This window comes from Hyposmocoma kahamanoa, unplaced genomic scaffold (assembly GCF_003589595.1).
Source record: "Hyposmocoma kahamanoa isolate Upper Pololo Valley unplaced genomic scaffold, ASM358959v1 240, whole genome shotgun sequence".
Classification (NCBI taxonomy): Eukaryota; Metazoa; Arthropoda; class Insecta; order Lepidoptera; family Cosmopterigidae; genus Hyposmocoma; species Hyposmocoma kahamanoa.
In genome coordinates, this window is record NW_020653757.1 from 1084401 (window position 1) to 1100789 (window position 16389).

General features: G+C 36.4%; 1 protein-coding gene and 1 long non-coding RNA gene across 2 annotated transcripts; one reads left to right on the forward strand and one right to left on the reverse strand.

Moving 5' to 3' along the window:
• Nucleotides 1-8053: 8053 nt before the first annotated feature.
• On the reverse strand, nucleotides 8054-11470 carry LOC113228777. The gene is made up of 3 exons (XR_003310338.1): nucleotides 11358-11470; nucleotides 10336-10383; nucleotides 8054-8255 (listed from the first exon to the last, which is right to left on the reverse strand). It is a non-coding gene; the product is annotated as an uncharacterized LOC113228777 (long non-coding RNA).
• On the forward strand, nucleotides 8339-9764 carry LOC113228776. Its single transcript, XM_026462155.1, has one exon. The coding sequence runs from the start codon at nucleotides 8341-8343 to the stop codon at nucleotides 9163-9165; it is 825 nt and encodes a 274-aa protein (XP_026317940.1). The 5' UTR covers nucleotides 8339-8340; the 3' UTR covers nucleotides 9166-9764.
• Nucleotides 11471-16389: the final 4919 nt, after the last annotated feature.

A 16389-nucleotide genomic window follows, 5' to 3' on the forward strand; every position in this document is an offset into this window, starting at 1 on the left:
AGCAAAAAGCATATTTCTCGCAAAAATAAATACTTTCTTAACGTACCAGGAGACAGCGCTACACATGTCGAAACCCTATTCTATTATGAACAACATGTTTTCAGAATCTCCTTTCAAACTCGTCCCTGTTGAAGAAAACACCATTGCTAGATTTATTCTCAGTTTGTAATCGAATGTGTTGGGATCGGATGGCATTAGTATTATTAACCCTCCCTCATATTCTTAATGTAATTACTGACATTGTTAATTCATCCAGTGTTACTTCGATATTCCCTTATCTTTGGAAAACTGCAATAATAAATCTCATTCCCAAGAAAAATAGTCCAGAGAGCGCAAAAGATTTACGTCCTATAAGCATCATACACTATTTTTCAAAATTTCTTGAAAAGGTCGTGTAAATTGATGAAATTGTCAAAACCTGATGGCACTTTCCTTAAGTTAGAACCAAGTGCTATTAACAGGGGTGTGCCACAAGGTTCTATACTGGGACCGCTGCTATTTGTGCTTTACACGTCCGATATCACCGGGTGCTTTAAAAACTGCAAGTATCACCTTTATGCGGACGATTTAAAGTTGTATTTATCTTTTCATCCTGATAAAACCATTGAAGCTACAAACCTCATTAGTGAGGATCTACAGAGCATAGCCAACTGGTCCGCGAATAATGATTTGATATTGAATCCAATAAAATCCCAATTTTTGATTTTAGGATCTGAAACAGGTGCAAAATATCCGAGCATACGAGCCAGTTCTTTCAGTTCATGGTGAGAAGATTACTCAGGTAAAGATAAAGATAAAGATAAAGATAAATTTATTTCAATATAACTTAATCTAAATATAAGTAAAAAAACAAAAACAAATGTAAGGGAAGCTAATATGCAATTGGTAAAAAAATAAATAAAAATTAAACCTTAATTATTATACTAATCATAAAGCTATACAATTAATTATTAGAAGCCTACCAGTATAGTTGCGATGCCTAAACTAAGTACATTTTTACCTGTATCTTAAGCATCTTGTTTGTGCACAGATTCATTATATTAGTGCTTAAAAACAAAATAGCTATATTTAATTAAGAATAAAACAATTAGCTGTTACAATATAATTATGAAATAACTTCTAGTAAACCTTCTGTTTCATCATAGTTTTTATTTTTAAGCCAGCGTTTGACGGTCTTTTTACATCCCATCTTATTCAAGGCATGAAAATGCAATGTTGAATTTAATTTGTAGTAAAGTAATGTACCAAGGAAGCAGAAGAATCTATGAGAGTGTGATGTGCGAAGTTGTTCACGAGAAGAGAAGGTATTGAGTCGTCTTTGGCAGGATGAGGACTTAGACTCAAATGGAGTGATTGAGTGTTTTTTCAAAATTATTTGCAAGATAAACAGCTGCCGCACAGAAAGGACATCGCACTCGGCTAGGAGTTTGTGGGTAGGGTAGAAAAAAAGGACGGAAGTTGCTGACTTTGAGAATAGCTCTCTGCGCCTTTTCTAGGTTTAACAGAGTTGTTTTATGTGCGCCGCCCCATGAAGTAATGCAGTAAAGTAGCAATGATTGACAGAGGGCCAAGTATACTGATTTGAGTAATTCACAGCTAGCCGCATGTCTTAAATTTTTAAAAACATATATTAATTTCCGAACTCTAGCAGTAAGCGCTACAACATGCTGTTTGAAATTGAGATGTTGATCGATTATGACACCTAAATATTTAATATTGACTGTGCTGTCCAAGTTTGGACAACCACTGCCGCAAACTTGAGTCCTTGGACTGGGACAATGATGAGCTACTATTGAGAAAGTATTCTCGACAGGTTGAGAGAGGATGTTGTATGAGAATGTCATATATTTGGTTTTGTCAGTATTAAGTGTAAGTGCATTTACTCTGATCCACTCGGTTACCGAGTTAAAACCGAATTGGGCTTGTGTGAATACGTCATTCCAAGTTGAGGCACTGAAAAGTAGGACTGTATCATCGGCGTAGGAGATGATCTTACCGCTAGAGAGGGGAAGAGTGCATAGTTGGTTAATATAGACAAGAAATAGGATCGATCCTAATATACTTCCTTGGGGAACACCGTATTCAATAGGCAATTCATCACTCGTAATTTTGTCAATCGTCACTCGCTGTTTTCTGTCAGAAAGGTAGTCCTGTAAAAGTTTGTGTTGAATTCCTCTAATTCCCAGTGCTTCTAACTTGTTTAAGAGAATTGGGATGGTTACGGTATCAAAAGCTTTTGCCAGGTCTAGAAAAATAGCCAAACACTTATTCTTAGAGTCTAGATTCCTTACAATGTTATCAGTCAGTTCGTCAACTGCGTCGTTAGTTGATAGTCCTGGTCTAAACCCGAATTGGGAGGTCGATAGGAGTTTCTTATTTTCTAAGTAATGTACAAGCCTTTTGTGAATTATTCTTTCAAGTATTTTAGAAAGAGATGGCAATATAGCAATTGGGCGATAATTGTTAACATTGCACTTATCACCACTTTTGTGAATAGGTTTCACAAGGGCTAATTTCAGAACTTTGGGAAATATTCCTGTTGATAAACAGAGGTTGAAAATGTAGGTGAGGTGTGGAATCAAACAATCCTTATATTGTTTAATGAAAGAGCAGGGAATTTTGTCAATCCCAGTTGCACAGTCATTTCTTAACGTCATAATAATATTTTCAAGTTCAATTTCGTCCGTTTCGAGTAAGGCGAGTGAGTGTAATTGTGTGGCGTGAGACGAGGTCATGGTCGACGTCGAAAGTGGAGCGTTGATTAGCGCCTTTTCAGCTAAATGTTTCCCTATATTAGCGAAGAAAGAATTTGCTGCGTTAACAGTTTGCTCTGCATTGACAGAATTAGCAATGAGTTGCAGGGCAGACGATTTTGAGTTAGTCATGTTCGTGATATTTTTGATGACCTTCCATAATCGTTTTTTGTCGTGACCAGCATTTAATATTTGAGTCTTTTCATAATTACGTTTCAATTTTTTTAATAAATTGTTACAGAAATTTCTGTATCTATAATAAGTGGTTTTAATTATTGGATTATTCGGGAACTTTACAAATTTTTTGTGAAGTTTATCTCGATTTCTAATGCAGCGCAGCAAGCCTGGGGTAATCCAAGGTTTAATTATTTTATTGCGTCGCGTAAATATTTTGGTCGTCGTATTAATTTCAATGATTTTAGTTAGCGAACGGACCAAATATTCCATTGCTACGTTTGCATCGGCAGAGTTGTAAATTGGGGACACATCTAAACTTGCAAGGTCGCGAGACACACCTTCATTATTTAGTACTGTATGTGTACTGATAAAATTATGTCTATTGAAGCTCTTTTGTAGGCAGAGTAGTAAAGTATAGTGATCAGTTACAGTAGTTTTTAAAATTATTGTTTTTACGTCAAGAATGGTTTTGGCTAAGATATGATCTATGCAGTTACGATCTCTCGTTGGATGAAGATGGGTAGGGAGGTAACCAAGGGAAGCTGTTTGGTTCAAGAATTCCGCTGAGTTGCTATCTTCATTGTCTATCTTAATATCAATATTTAAGTCGCCAAGAATGAATACATTTCGGAATGAGGAAAGTGTTGTCAAAATGTCACATAGAGAGAGTAAAAAATTTCTTATGTTTTTGTACGAGGGAGAGCGGTAAATCGCTACAACAGCAATATCATTCCCAATTTTTCCGATCAAACAGTTAGCGTCCAGAATTATAGGCTCCTCAACTATGACGTTTGGAAGGTCATTTTTTATGTAGAGCGCTACGCCGTCGTTTTGTAAAACATTGCTTTTGTTACTGAAATATGAATTATAACCGTCCAGATGAGGAGTCGATGGTGTATTGAGTAACCAACACTCTGTTAAAACAAAGATGTCAGGTTCAAAATTAGTTGGATTTAACAACGTTAAAAGACCGTCAAAATTACATCTAATGCTTCTAATATTCTGTAAAACTATTTTTAAATTATAAGCAGACTTAGAAATAAACGTGGGGCACTTATCTGGGTCGCATGATATGGATTGAAATTCACACGTCGCATCAATGTCCTGTGCTAAATCATTAACATTAGTGCCCATATAAAGCTGTATTAGGATAGGAGGGCGGCGCTCTAGGCGCCCTCATAATCAATAGTACCTATGTACCTGGTTACTGCGCTTTTCCTAGCTGGACACTGCTCGTCTCCTGTTTCGTGGTTGGCGGGTTTATTGAAGCGTATACAGGTGGCGCACTTCGCGGGCTCCGTATGCTTAGAACACTCCTTGATCGAGTGACCTGTGCAACCGCAGTGGCCGCACGTGGACTCAGTATCCCGGCAGAACTTTGCGGAGTGTCCGTACTGCTGGCATTTATAGCACCTAGTTACTATTGTGTAGTCTCTTACCGGGCAGGAGGTCCAATTAATAAAGACACGCTGCTGTTCTATTAGTGTCCTCCGTATGGGAGCTGTGACTTCAAAAATATAGTTACAGGTGGGCTCGTTCTTTCTGCCTGATTTATGGCTAAGTTTTATAGAGCTTTCTAAAGTGTTTCTGGTGAGGCTGGGGTGCTTATCACTTATATTTTGTTCGTATAAACACTCCAATAAGTCTTTATCTGAGATGGTGGAGGGAACGCCTAGGACTATAACCTTTGGCCGCTTTTTAGTAGCATCTTCTACTTTCAGTCCTGATGTTTTTAACTGTTCTTAGGTAGTAGTAGTAGTTCTTAGGAGGTAGCGGAGGCCCGTAATTTGGGTGTAATCATGGGTTTTTCTGATGATGGATGGATTCTTAAATTTGAGAGTAATGTGGCCAAACTTGTACCCAGCTGTTTCTATAGGGTTTGGATAATCTACAGTATTCGATCTTTTCTCAACATCGATCTGCGCATTTGTTTATGTGAAACACAGATATTATCAAAAATAAACTATTGTATCACGTCGTGTGGCCCCTGTCTTTTGTCTAAGTCACATAAACTACTACAGCGTGTCCAAAACGCGTGTGCTAGATTTTGTTTTTCCATACTTCCACGTACTCACGTTATTCATTATCTCAACGATGCAAATATATTGAAGATTGGAGCTCGTCAGAATCTCCTGCATGCTGAGCTGTTATTTGATATAGCCAAAACTAGGACTCCTAAATACCTGTGTGACAAACTGACGTCGTCATCCAACGTCAAGGTACGCTGCAGGGAGAAATCTGCCCGGTCATGTGTATTTATGGGTACTTAGGGGTAGTTACAAATATTCGGCATCAAAATGCTAGAATAATATTCCGCCACCTATACGTGACGAGTCATCCAAACATAAATTCAAAGCACTCTACCGGCAACACCTACTCTCGTTACAAAAATCTGTCTAATTTGTTGAAGTTTTAATATTAATATTAGTTTTCATATCCCCATATACTCTTCTTCGTAGCCTTTCTAAATAAACATTTTTTACTTTGATTTATTACATCAAAACATGTTCACAGTTATTATTGCACTTACATATCGAATAGGTTACCTTAGATGCACTATTCACACTTTATTACATTTATTATTTTAATGCACAATTTCCAGGAGGGAAATATCTCAAGAAAAGGGAAGTATCTCAATATTTACTTCTTTTTATTCGTTATTTTTATTATTTGTGTGAATAGTTCCTATTTTAATTTTATCTAATTTTTGTATATACATTTTTGTTTTGTGTTTGTTTATATTTTTGTTTCGTAATTATTTATTTATGTTTTAAGTTGAATGTTTTGATCGTGTTTTGTTTTAGTTCTGTTTTGTTCCATTTACTCTTTTTATGTCTTTTGTCTTTTGTGGTGTCATTGTGGTAAACAAATAAATGTATTTGATTTCTTTCTTTTTCAAAAAAATCGTTTATTAGATCTGTATCTGTAATGAATTACATATAACTTCTAGGATTAGTATCTCTCTTTGGTTTTGACTGAAAACCAGCGCCTTAGCATATGATGAGTCAGCGCCATTTTACTGCTATGACAAAATTTTTTTATCTTTCCCGTTGTATTCATTATGCATTTGTGTCATACTAGTGAATAAAGTGTTTATCCATTTATCTATCTATCTATCAAAAATCAATTAAAGCAAAAATCGATAGACTCTACCTCATCCCTGTGACGAAGTAAGTAAGCAATAGTAATAACATTTTCACAGATAAGAAATTTGTTTTAACAAAACAGTTTATGCTGGTCGTAATTTGAGGTTTTTGAAACACATCATAGAGGATTTATGATATGTGTGTAGATAAAATAAATAATGACAGTACATTTAGTCGTATGGCCACACTTAACATTAGCATCCTGTATATACCACTACATTTAAGATTTTATGACACCAATTGAAGAGATAAAATATTTCTGCGTAAAAGCTGACGACCTGTGTTATTGACCATTCCTATAATTAACTAACTTTTTCCTGTGGTTTCTGTTATATTCTAAGTTTATTTTGACTTAAAAACCTCTACAATTGAAGAAAAATATTTAGCCAATTGCGTTAATTGGAGTTTATGTTAAAAAGGTAATTAAAACAAAAATAAACTGTAACAAAATAAATTCAATTGTAGTAATAGAAAAAAGTTGATCTGTCAGCGTAGCCACCATTATATTTAAAGGCGGTAGTTCAATCTATTTATCGTGTGAAACAACGCTGTGCGGATTCTAACATTGTCTTCAACTATGAGGAAGTCACGTAAGACGGAGACCATACAGGAGCGGCATTTTCCATCACGCTCCGGACATAAGCGAAATACAGCATTTTAAAGACTCTTCTTGTCGAAAACATTGTTCATTAACGCACTTTAGAAGCAGTAGAGCTCTTTGTGAGAGAGTTCGTCTTGCTGTATCGTATCGTAACGTCCAGGGAAGTACTGCCATTTCTCTCTCTCAGTGCGTGCTTAGGTTCCTTATTCCTCATAGTGACCACCTGGTGTCGTTAGTCAGCTTTAGTAGGCTATTATAACGTAAGTATTTTCGATTTTGCATGAGAGTGATGTAACTATCAAGTAATCTGTGTCAGTATGGAGTTATTTTCAAATGAAAGTTAAAAGTCACCAGAGAATACTTACGTTTTATATTATACTTCTGTATTTTCTGGGTTACGTAAAATATCAAGTTGTATGTTTACTATAACGTATGAGAATAACAAACAAACTCACAAATAAATCTTACTCCTATTTATAGATAATAATTGTTATGAATGTATAAGTTGACACATATTTATTATTGTCATTTAATTTAATATCTTCGAGAAAGGCAGTGGTAGTTGGGATCGGTAAGTAATTAGTTTACGTATTATTATTTCAAGTCTGTAGGAATCTTTTAAGGAAGAATTAGTCTCTCAAAGTATTGAAGACTTCGATGAATCAGTGGTTAGGAACTATGGGTGCATGGTGCGGAGCTCCCGGGCTCGATTCTCAGTAGGACTAATTTAGGATATCATTTTTTTTATAATATTAAGTGACGGGACGAATAAGTCGTATGCCTGATGGTAAACATGCCTGTCCATAACAGTTGCAGTGCCACTCAGAGCTTTAAATCGCAAAGATCTGAGGGGAACTGCCACTGCGCCCGTCCCCTGGACATAAGTTGACAAGTCCCATTTGCCTGTAATTTCAAAAGCACCAGCAACTTTCTGAATTGGTTCAGGTCGTTTTTGTGAATGGACTTACCCTTGATCACTACATAACGATGGATCAAATATAGGGTCTACGATGGAACGAGCTCGCCCAGAAGATACCTATTCAGTCGCACATTAAAGATACTCCATTTCCAATTCCATTCCCGGGCTGTGGACCTATGTAATGTGTACGTGACCTCTACCTTCTTAACTCGTATTAGAATCGAGATCAAAATTCGAATCATGTTTGCAATTACCGTGGGCTTTCCTCAAGGTTCAATTATAGATCCATTTCTGTTTTTAGTTTATATTAATGATTTACTTAGCCTCTTAGAGGGAATAGAACATGTGATAGTATTGTTGGCTGATGCTACTACTTTATTATTTAAAATTAACGGCCTGAAGTTCGCCTTGGTCACGTACAACAAATTGCTCTCAACAGGAGATTCTTACCGTAGTAGTAACCTCCCCCAGTGAGTGTCGCTCCCTCCGGCTGGCGGTCTTTTGTAGTCTTGATCTCCGCACGCGCCTCCCGCCTGCTATCGCCTGTGCTGCTTGCGTCGGCATCAGTCCGCGGAAATTTTGACGCGCGATCGGCTGGCGTTTGTGGCGGGTCGCACCCCGACGCGTCACAAGTCTCAGTTGTACTTGCAGCACCTTTTCTATAAAGAATTTGTGATTTGAACTTATGACCTACTAAATATGTACCTTCCTAACCCAAATTTTAATTTCCTTTTCAGGTAAAATATGCGGTTTTTTGTAATAACTCTCCTAATTACTCCAGTACTATCTGCCCGGGAAAAAGATCCTGTTTATTCCGGGAGCCACGACATTGATAAAATTGTAGTACCAGTTAACATGATTAATGACGAATACAGAGGATCAACTTTTTTCTTTGTTATGAAAGATTATAAAGGACTCTATGTATCAATAAATGGCACAGTTACTAAATTATTAGACGATGGCACTGATGTAACATCAACAAATGATATGACTGACAAAGTTTTTTTTGCAACTAAACGTGGTATATACATCTATAACCCCAAAAAGAATACAGCTGATAAATATGGCAATTTTGATCAAGAACTAATTGGTATTGCCAATGAGAATGTGAATGATACAATTTTCGTTCTTACGAAAGATAAAGAAGTCTTTAAAGTTGTTGACAATGGTACAATGAAATTTGAAACAAACTATACTAATGTAGATCAAATAATGCTTGATAATTTAAACAATCTTTACTTTCTAATTGGGAAAGACCCTTACGTCGTAACAGAGAATGAAGGTGTTAAAAAAGTTGAAGGTCTACCTGTAAATCCATCGTACGTTAAACTAGCGAAACATGTAGAGATTGTTTACGATGGAATTATTTTTATATCTGACAAAACACTCTTTAGTATCAATACGAATGGTATTGCAGAAGGATTTACTGGAAATGAATTTGACGTAGCACTTACAGCGGTTTCCGTAGAGGACGTATCTAAAAACTATTACGCTTATGACAAGAAAATTTATGAAATGAATATAGGAGAAATTATTTTCATGAATATTTACTGTATCTCACCGGTTTAGCGAAAAAATCATTGAAAGCAAGAAATCACAGTTAACATTGATGAGCGTGCAGATTTTTCAGATTTTTTATATAAAACGCAAAAACTCCCGAAATATTAGACTCTATTTGTTTATTAGATTCTATCTGTCAAGTATAATTTCATAAACCATGTCACAAAGACACTCTTTTTAGTTCTGAATCAAAATTCTATTGTTTATGGCACTCGCTACTGAACTAAAAAATTTCATTGTAGTTCTGTACACAGAACTATAATGAGAAATTATAGTCTGTACACAGAACTATAATGAGAAATTATAGTCTGAACACAGAAATTATAATGAGAAATTATAGTCTGTACACAGAACTATAATGAGAAATTATAGTCTGTACACAGAAGTACAATAAGTTTCAAAAACAGAACGTCGTATTTTTGCTAATTAAAATATCCAATGTGACGCTACTGATTGTTAAAAAGGGCCTAAATTTTTATAACCGGGCATAAATCTTTAAAAATTCTTTAAAATTTGGCCACATCTATTCTTTCTCTTTGGTTTTTTTTGTTTTCTAACGTTTTTTTGGATTTCGTTTGAATTTGTTGTCATGGATTGCTAACAAAATATACATTAAATTTGGTTTGTGTTTCATTATTTTATACAATCATTACATAATTAGGTTTTAAAATCTCGTAAACATTACTTAGGCCACTCGACAACTTTAAGAACCCTCAGCATGCAACGATTGCATAAAATACTATTTTGAATTTGTAGTTTCATTTGGAGTATTAACATAAAGGCTTTTATCAAAGAATATATTGTTACATAGCAATAAGGCGACCTCTTGCACATTAACATACTATTTTTATACTTAAGTTACGGTTGTGTGTGTCATTCATTTATTCATTCAAGAATTTCAAACAATATCTGACATTCGTTGTTCTTAAATTTAATTAGGTAACCTTCACTTTCACACATTAACACTTTAACTCTCACAAAAGGTTGATTCTATAGAATATCGAGAAATAAAACAAAAACTATATGAAGCCATATGTACGAGGACCTCGGATCCGACTACTTATTCTTACCCTTCCAATTCGAACCACTTGGTCCGTGGTGTTGTGTGCCTTGCTTGCTTGTGAGTGCCTTTTTCACAAAATCATTTTCAGAAAATTAAGAGATCGTCTGGGATCTTACCCACAGCTAAACAAAGGGAAAACGCTGCTTGCATCTTGGGCATCTTGCCTGTGGGAAAAAGGGAAATTATTTAGGTCCACGGAACTAATTACATTAATTTCATTTGGTCCTGTTTAAATTATATTGTTATTATTTTTACTAATCAAGGAACCTCGATTGAGTTAAGAGATTATAATAATATTTAATTTTTGTAATTCATTTTAGATTATTTTTATAAATATAGCTTAATAGTATAATGACAATACGCTGTGTATTGTCACTATTCATCATTCTATTTAAGAGCCAGTTCTTGTCGGTACAGCTATCTCCTTCCATTCAATTCCTCACGATCCCTAACCAGCTCTTTGACCTCTTTAAAGGTGGTCACTTTGATCTTTCTCTCCTTCTCTTTTCTTTTGTTTTCCCGGTTATGCGAGATGGAGAGAAAATAATTTAAAACTATTTCTGTTATTTTGATATATTTCTATAACTTTTTTTTTTATGAATGTCGGCAGCGGTTGCTCTGTTCAGCCAGCCAGGCAAGTGTTGAATGGAGATAGTTTTGGGTTTTGATGTTTGGTGAAAAATATTTGAATGAAAACATATAAATATTTTTTCTAATACCTTCAGTGAAGCAGACGGGTTCACTTCTTCGTTGTTCCGAATCTAACATGAGATATTTAATAAATTTTGCATATTGCGAAAACAACCGTCATTTTTTAAAATTTGTTATTGAAAACTTAGAACGTCATTCATAGATAACAGGACTCTGAGACAATGCAATTGATTTTAAAAATATTTTAAAACTGATATAATGTGCCTTTGTTAGTCCAATTGTAAGTGCTATAAAAAAGAAATTAGGCAGTGTTCCTTCTTCACTTCACTTATCACTGGAAGTGTACTCTACCGTATAATTGTGTAACAGAGTAAGTAACATTTTTGTAGTTGCTGGTGATTAATTTTTATTTTCGTAGTGACGGTTCATTTGAATGCTTACTTAGTAATATATTATAGACTAAAATATAGACAAAAACTTCACTTACTGGTGGCGCTATTTGGTTGCGGGTAGCCCAAACCGGTCAACCATGCGGGGAATGCAAACGATGCCTTCCTTCGATTTGTGGACTGTATATTATAATATAAAAGTAACGGGACTTACTCGCGTAGTACTTTAGTCGGAAGTGGTCCGACTAGTTTCGACCATAATTGATGGTCTTCTTCAGGTTGTGCATTCGCCGCACGTTGCACTCAACCCCTGAAGAACCGCGTCACGTCTAGCACTGCGCGCGCGCCGATGACGCGGTCCGCAGTGGGGAACTCGGGAGGCTGATACGTTGCGTCTAGGAACTCTTCTTCGCTACTGCTGTCCGTAGGGTTGTTGTCGGGAACAGTCCAGCACACAGAGCTCACCACATCGTTACCGCTAACATCTGCAGCTGCATACCGCACAGCACACATCCTGTCTCCCTTATCTTTCTTTCTTCTATTTTTTATGTTTTTGTTTTGTTTGTAAATTGTATGTGTGCTGTGCTTTATATTGAATAAATAATTTCTATTTCTATTTCTACCGAGCGCCATGAAGACAGGGCTTCCAGGTCGATGGCAAGCTCCAGCCTCCGTCTCTATTCAAATATGGTCGCGAACGTTGCACTCAACCCTTGAAGAAGACCATCGATTATGGTCGAAAGTAGTCGGGCCGCTTCCGATTAAAATACTACGCGAGTAAGTCCCGTTACTTTTATATTATAATGTGTGATAACCGTGTTAGTTTTCATAATAAAGTGGACTGTATATGTTTAAATCAGTATGGTTATCTTCTTCTTAGTCGTTATCTTCCTTGATGAAGGTGGTGTCCCCGAATGGTTGTCGAGACTTTATGGACGATTTTCTTCCATCTGGTTTTGTCTTCGGCTCTCGCAGGGCAGTTGTTATAGGGAGGCCAGTGACGGCGGTCACTTGGTCACTCCATCCGCTCGGTGAACGACTGCTGAGTCTCTTTCCCTCTACCGTACCCACCATAACCAGTTTGTTAAGGTTATCTGGTTGTCGGCGAGCAATATGCCCAAAGTCATATTGATTGGAACAAATAAGAGTAGGTAAGCTGGGAGCACACTACCTCTTGAAACCAACCGCGTGCCGGCGATTTGATCGATCCCGATTCCTTGCCCCGCCCGGGGAGCGATTTTTGATGTTACAACTTCACCAAAACGTATGTTCACTATAGGCCATTGTTGCATTCATCGGAGAAAGAACAATTAGGCGGAAGCGAATGAACAATTAGGCGGAAGCGAATGTTTTCTTTTTCCTCTGGTAGGTTTCACCAGTTGGGTGACGTTGTCTGGCTCTCGTGTGCTAGTTAGGTATGTGTGGGAAAGGGATGGAATACGGAAGTAAATGTTGATCCAATCAAACCATTGATGCTACGATCCAAAAATTATAGAGTCTAAATTTTGTGAGGTGAATTCTCAATTTTTGAACATGAAAAATATCAATTTCGGCGCAACCACTTATTTACTATGCTGGCTTAGCGACTCCAAGTGCGTCGAGTAGGCGTCAGCAAGCCCTATCTAGTGCGATCTCCTCCTTGTTATCTGCGTGTAGGATGCGGAGGTCTTTTTCCACCAGGGCGTCTCGTGTAGACCTTTTCACCGCCCTATGAGCTGGCATCCTTTCGAGGTATCCCAGCCAACAGAGTTTTCAAGACTTGACTTTTTACTGCCTCTGTGGCCGAATGGTTACCACGCCAGACTGCCATGCAGAGGTTCCAGGTTCGATTCCCGGGCCGGGAGAAATATTTGCATGGTCTATATTTATTTCTCTCGTGAGTTGGATGTAATTTGTGATTGTTTATATGTGTATCCATGGCACCCGCGACACTGGGTTTCCCTAATGCGCGGCCTATGTTGAGTGTGTGCGTTATTATTATTATTATTAAAAAAAATTCTGATGATACTATGTCCTCCAGCTCTTGGTTTTTTCGGTTCTTCCAGCTGCCATCTACCTATCTTTCACCGGGGTAGGCACCGGGGATCTTGGACCTCCTCCACTCCTATCAATCCCTTCATATATGCCCGTTTATTCCTGATGCTTTTAACGTGGCATTTTTTATGGAGATCCCCAATCTGATTGCGATATGTACGTTGGTGTTTGAGCCTAAATACGGCCTGATTCGGCCAAGAAATAAAAATATCCAAAAAGATTGTCAGCTCTTCAGTATTGTATAGCCTACAAAGGATACCTCCCCCTACTCCACATTCGCTCTATAAAGTGCCGTCAATCTACCAACTTTCATTCTTTCTACATGACTTAACCATCGAAACATGTCCTTCTTTATCCTGGTCACTACATCATTTATTATACCACAACGCTCTCAGGCCCCAATCATCGATTGCGTCCAGAGGGACCGAAGACGTTGCTGTACGTGTCACGATTTCATTACTCCATTGTGGAGTACATTCGGGTGAAAGATAATGCTGCCCGGAAGGTCGAGCAGTTGGAGTCCCACAATGTGAATTTTAATTCATTTGTGGTGAGAGCACCAACTCAACATTTGTCGACCTTCATGAAGGAAGATTATTGCCGAAGGGTGTCATGTACCGACGTTCCCAAGGACGGATACCGGACACCCACGTTGCGTCACACGTCGCGGTCCATACGTGTAAATAAATAAATAGTGTTATTATATTAGTATGTAAGTTAGTTTATAAGGTATGTATTTACTGGTCTTTGTAAGCTGATTACAAATATAATAAAATAAGTAAGTGAAAATTTACGAAAAACGTAATTGCAAGTACAGACATAAAGGAATGAGAGCTTGAATTTTCATTCTATTCAAGTAAGAAGTGTATACACTTCTTTCGAGTCTTGAATGAACGGTGCATTTTATTAAATAAGTTGCTTTTTTTCAGATGGCGCTGCTATTACCGCTGTTAGGTATCGGACTACTCGTGTTGGTGTCGTACTACTTCAATGTATTTTTGAATGTCAAATCAAACGACTACAAATATTCTTCAAGAAGGTATTGAATAGGGTTCCGTTATACCGTGGGAAACTCAATTATTACGCCATGTCTGTATGTCCGTTAATATGTCGGAGACATTGTACTCCCAAACAATAAACACAGGGTTGTTAGTAAAATTCTAACTATCTCGCAGGACTATTATTATTAAAATCGTAAACAACAAGTTGTTTGTCTATTCCATGACAAAAATAATTCATCGCGTTTTCCTTTTCTTCTGCCTTAAAATATTTAGTACTTCGGGTGTTCATAAGTTTTGAGACGAAGTAAAAGTTACTAAAAGTTAGTAGTTAAAAATTTTAAGAATTAAGTTATATAGGAAATTTTTTAAACAAACCAACGTTTCGAGCCCTTCACAGGTTCCATTGCCACGGTTGACTGAGGTGGTACAGTCATCAACCAGTTATGTCTAATATTAATGCAAACCACCCTATTTTTTCACTATAGTAATAAAAGTAATAATTAAATACCTTATTTTTAATTTTGCAAAGAAACATTCCAATTTACGCTACATTATTTTACAAATTATTATATTTTATCGAATGAATTTTTATTAAGTTAAATTTATTATTAATTAATAATGGAAATTAGAATAAATTAAAACATATTAATTAGTACTACAGTCTTATGTCTGTTTGGGATTTTTCATCAGAGAATATACTGGAACCCAAACTGGATACCGAGAAACCATCTTCCCTCCTTCTCTGATTGTTTTGATGTTCGCAGTCGTCCTTACAGACCGCGGGCGACCACTCCTTTGAAGATCTATCAGAGAATCAGTCACCTTGAAACATTTTATGGTGTAATATAGAAAGTTGCGGCTTACCTCAAAACATTATCAAGTCATGGAAATCTCCATTGGATTGTTTCTTTCCACGTGTAGCGAAATTACAGTCGCACGAAACTGTTTTGTTCCCTCCATCACGAGAAAATAACTTAATAGAAATGAATTTAAAAACCTACAAAAATAGAACAGAAACATTTTCAAAATTCAAAAAAGAACTAAACAGCTGCCTGTATTATTTTGTTTTATTTTTTCAAGTCAAAGTTTGTCACAAAAGTTATGAAAACACAAGGTGTAATAAGGCCACATGTGCAAAGTGACACCTTTTCAGGAGAAGAGGCGTTTAAAAGTTCTACGACGAAATTAGTCGATAACTTTTATGTTTAAGGCGAGGTATTTTAATGCGAAACACCCGTGTCCCGCGATCCGTGCGCTGAAAATGAATATGAGTAAAATAAGAACAGGCGGCATTGACTTACAAATAAATGGACGACGGGTCTAATACAAAAACCACGAAAAAAATGTCCCAAGTCAACCTATTTAAACGTAGTGACATGTAAAGGAATATGAAAAAGCTTTTTAAATTGTTATGTAATCGCAGTACTGTCTAATTTTGCTTGCTTCGCTGTCAGTCAAACAAACGAAGACTAAAGCGTGAATAACGCTCTGTACACGATTTTAACGCCCTATAAGTTCGGACACTTTTTAGCGCGGACCCGACGTCCATATAATTGTAAGTCAATGACAGGCGGAGATAATTTGACACAGAGCCAACGCCGACAAGTGCCCGATAGCGACTGACGGGGCGTGTCGTTACCGCTCAGCAATTTGCAAATTTTGGAATAAATGTGAATTTAAAAACATATTCAAAACCAAAATTTAGCATATTCCCTAAGTATTTAAAAGGAAATATCTCTTTGATTCGGAGAAATAGTTTAATGTCCAATATTTAATTTATTATTTCCGGTATTTGAAGCCATGTCAAGTTGCTTCTAATATTGGTTGTTGCAATTAATTTTTTAACGTGTCTTTTAATAACATTTTTTTTTGTTTCAGTGAGATTATAAAGTAAGTTTTATTTTTTTATAATTATATTCTATTTTTTTATTTATTTAATAGTTTATTGTACAGGAAAAATACAACAAGTCACAAAGAATACAAGCGAAATTAAAAACAAAAGGTTCTGCATTCTTTTGGGGAATAGTTTTGTTCGAAAACAATTTATATTTAAAATTTCTAAAAATAGATTTTTTTAACTTAAATGTTCTAAAAA

Excerpts from the sequence above, each read along its gene's own strand:
- LOC113228776 (XM_026462155.1), top strand. The coding sequence starts at position 8,341 with ATGCGGTTTTTTGTAATAACTCTCCTAATTACTCCAGTACTATCTGCC.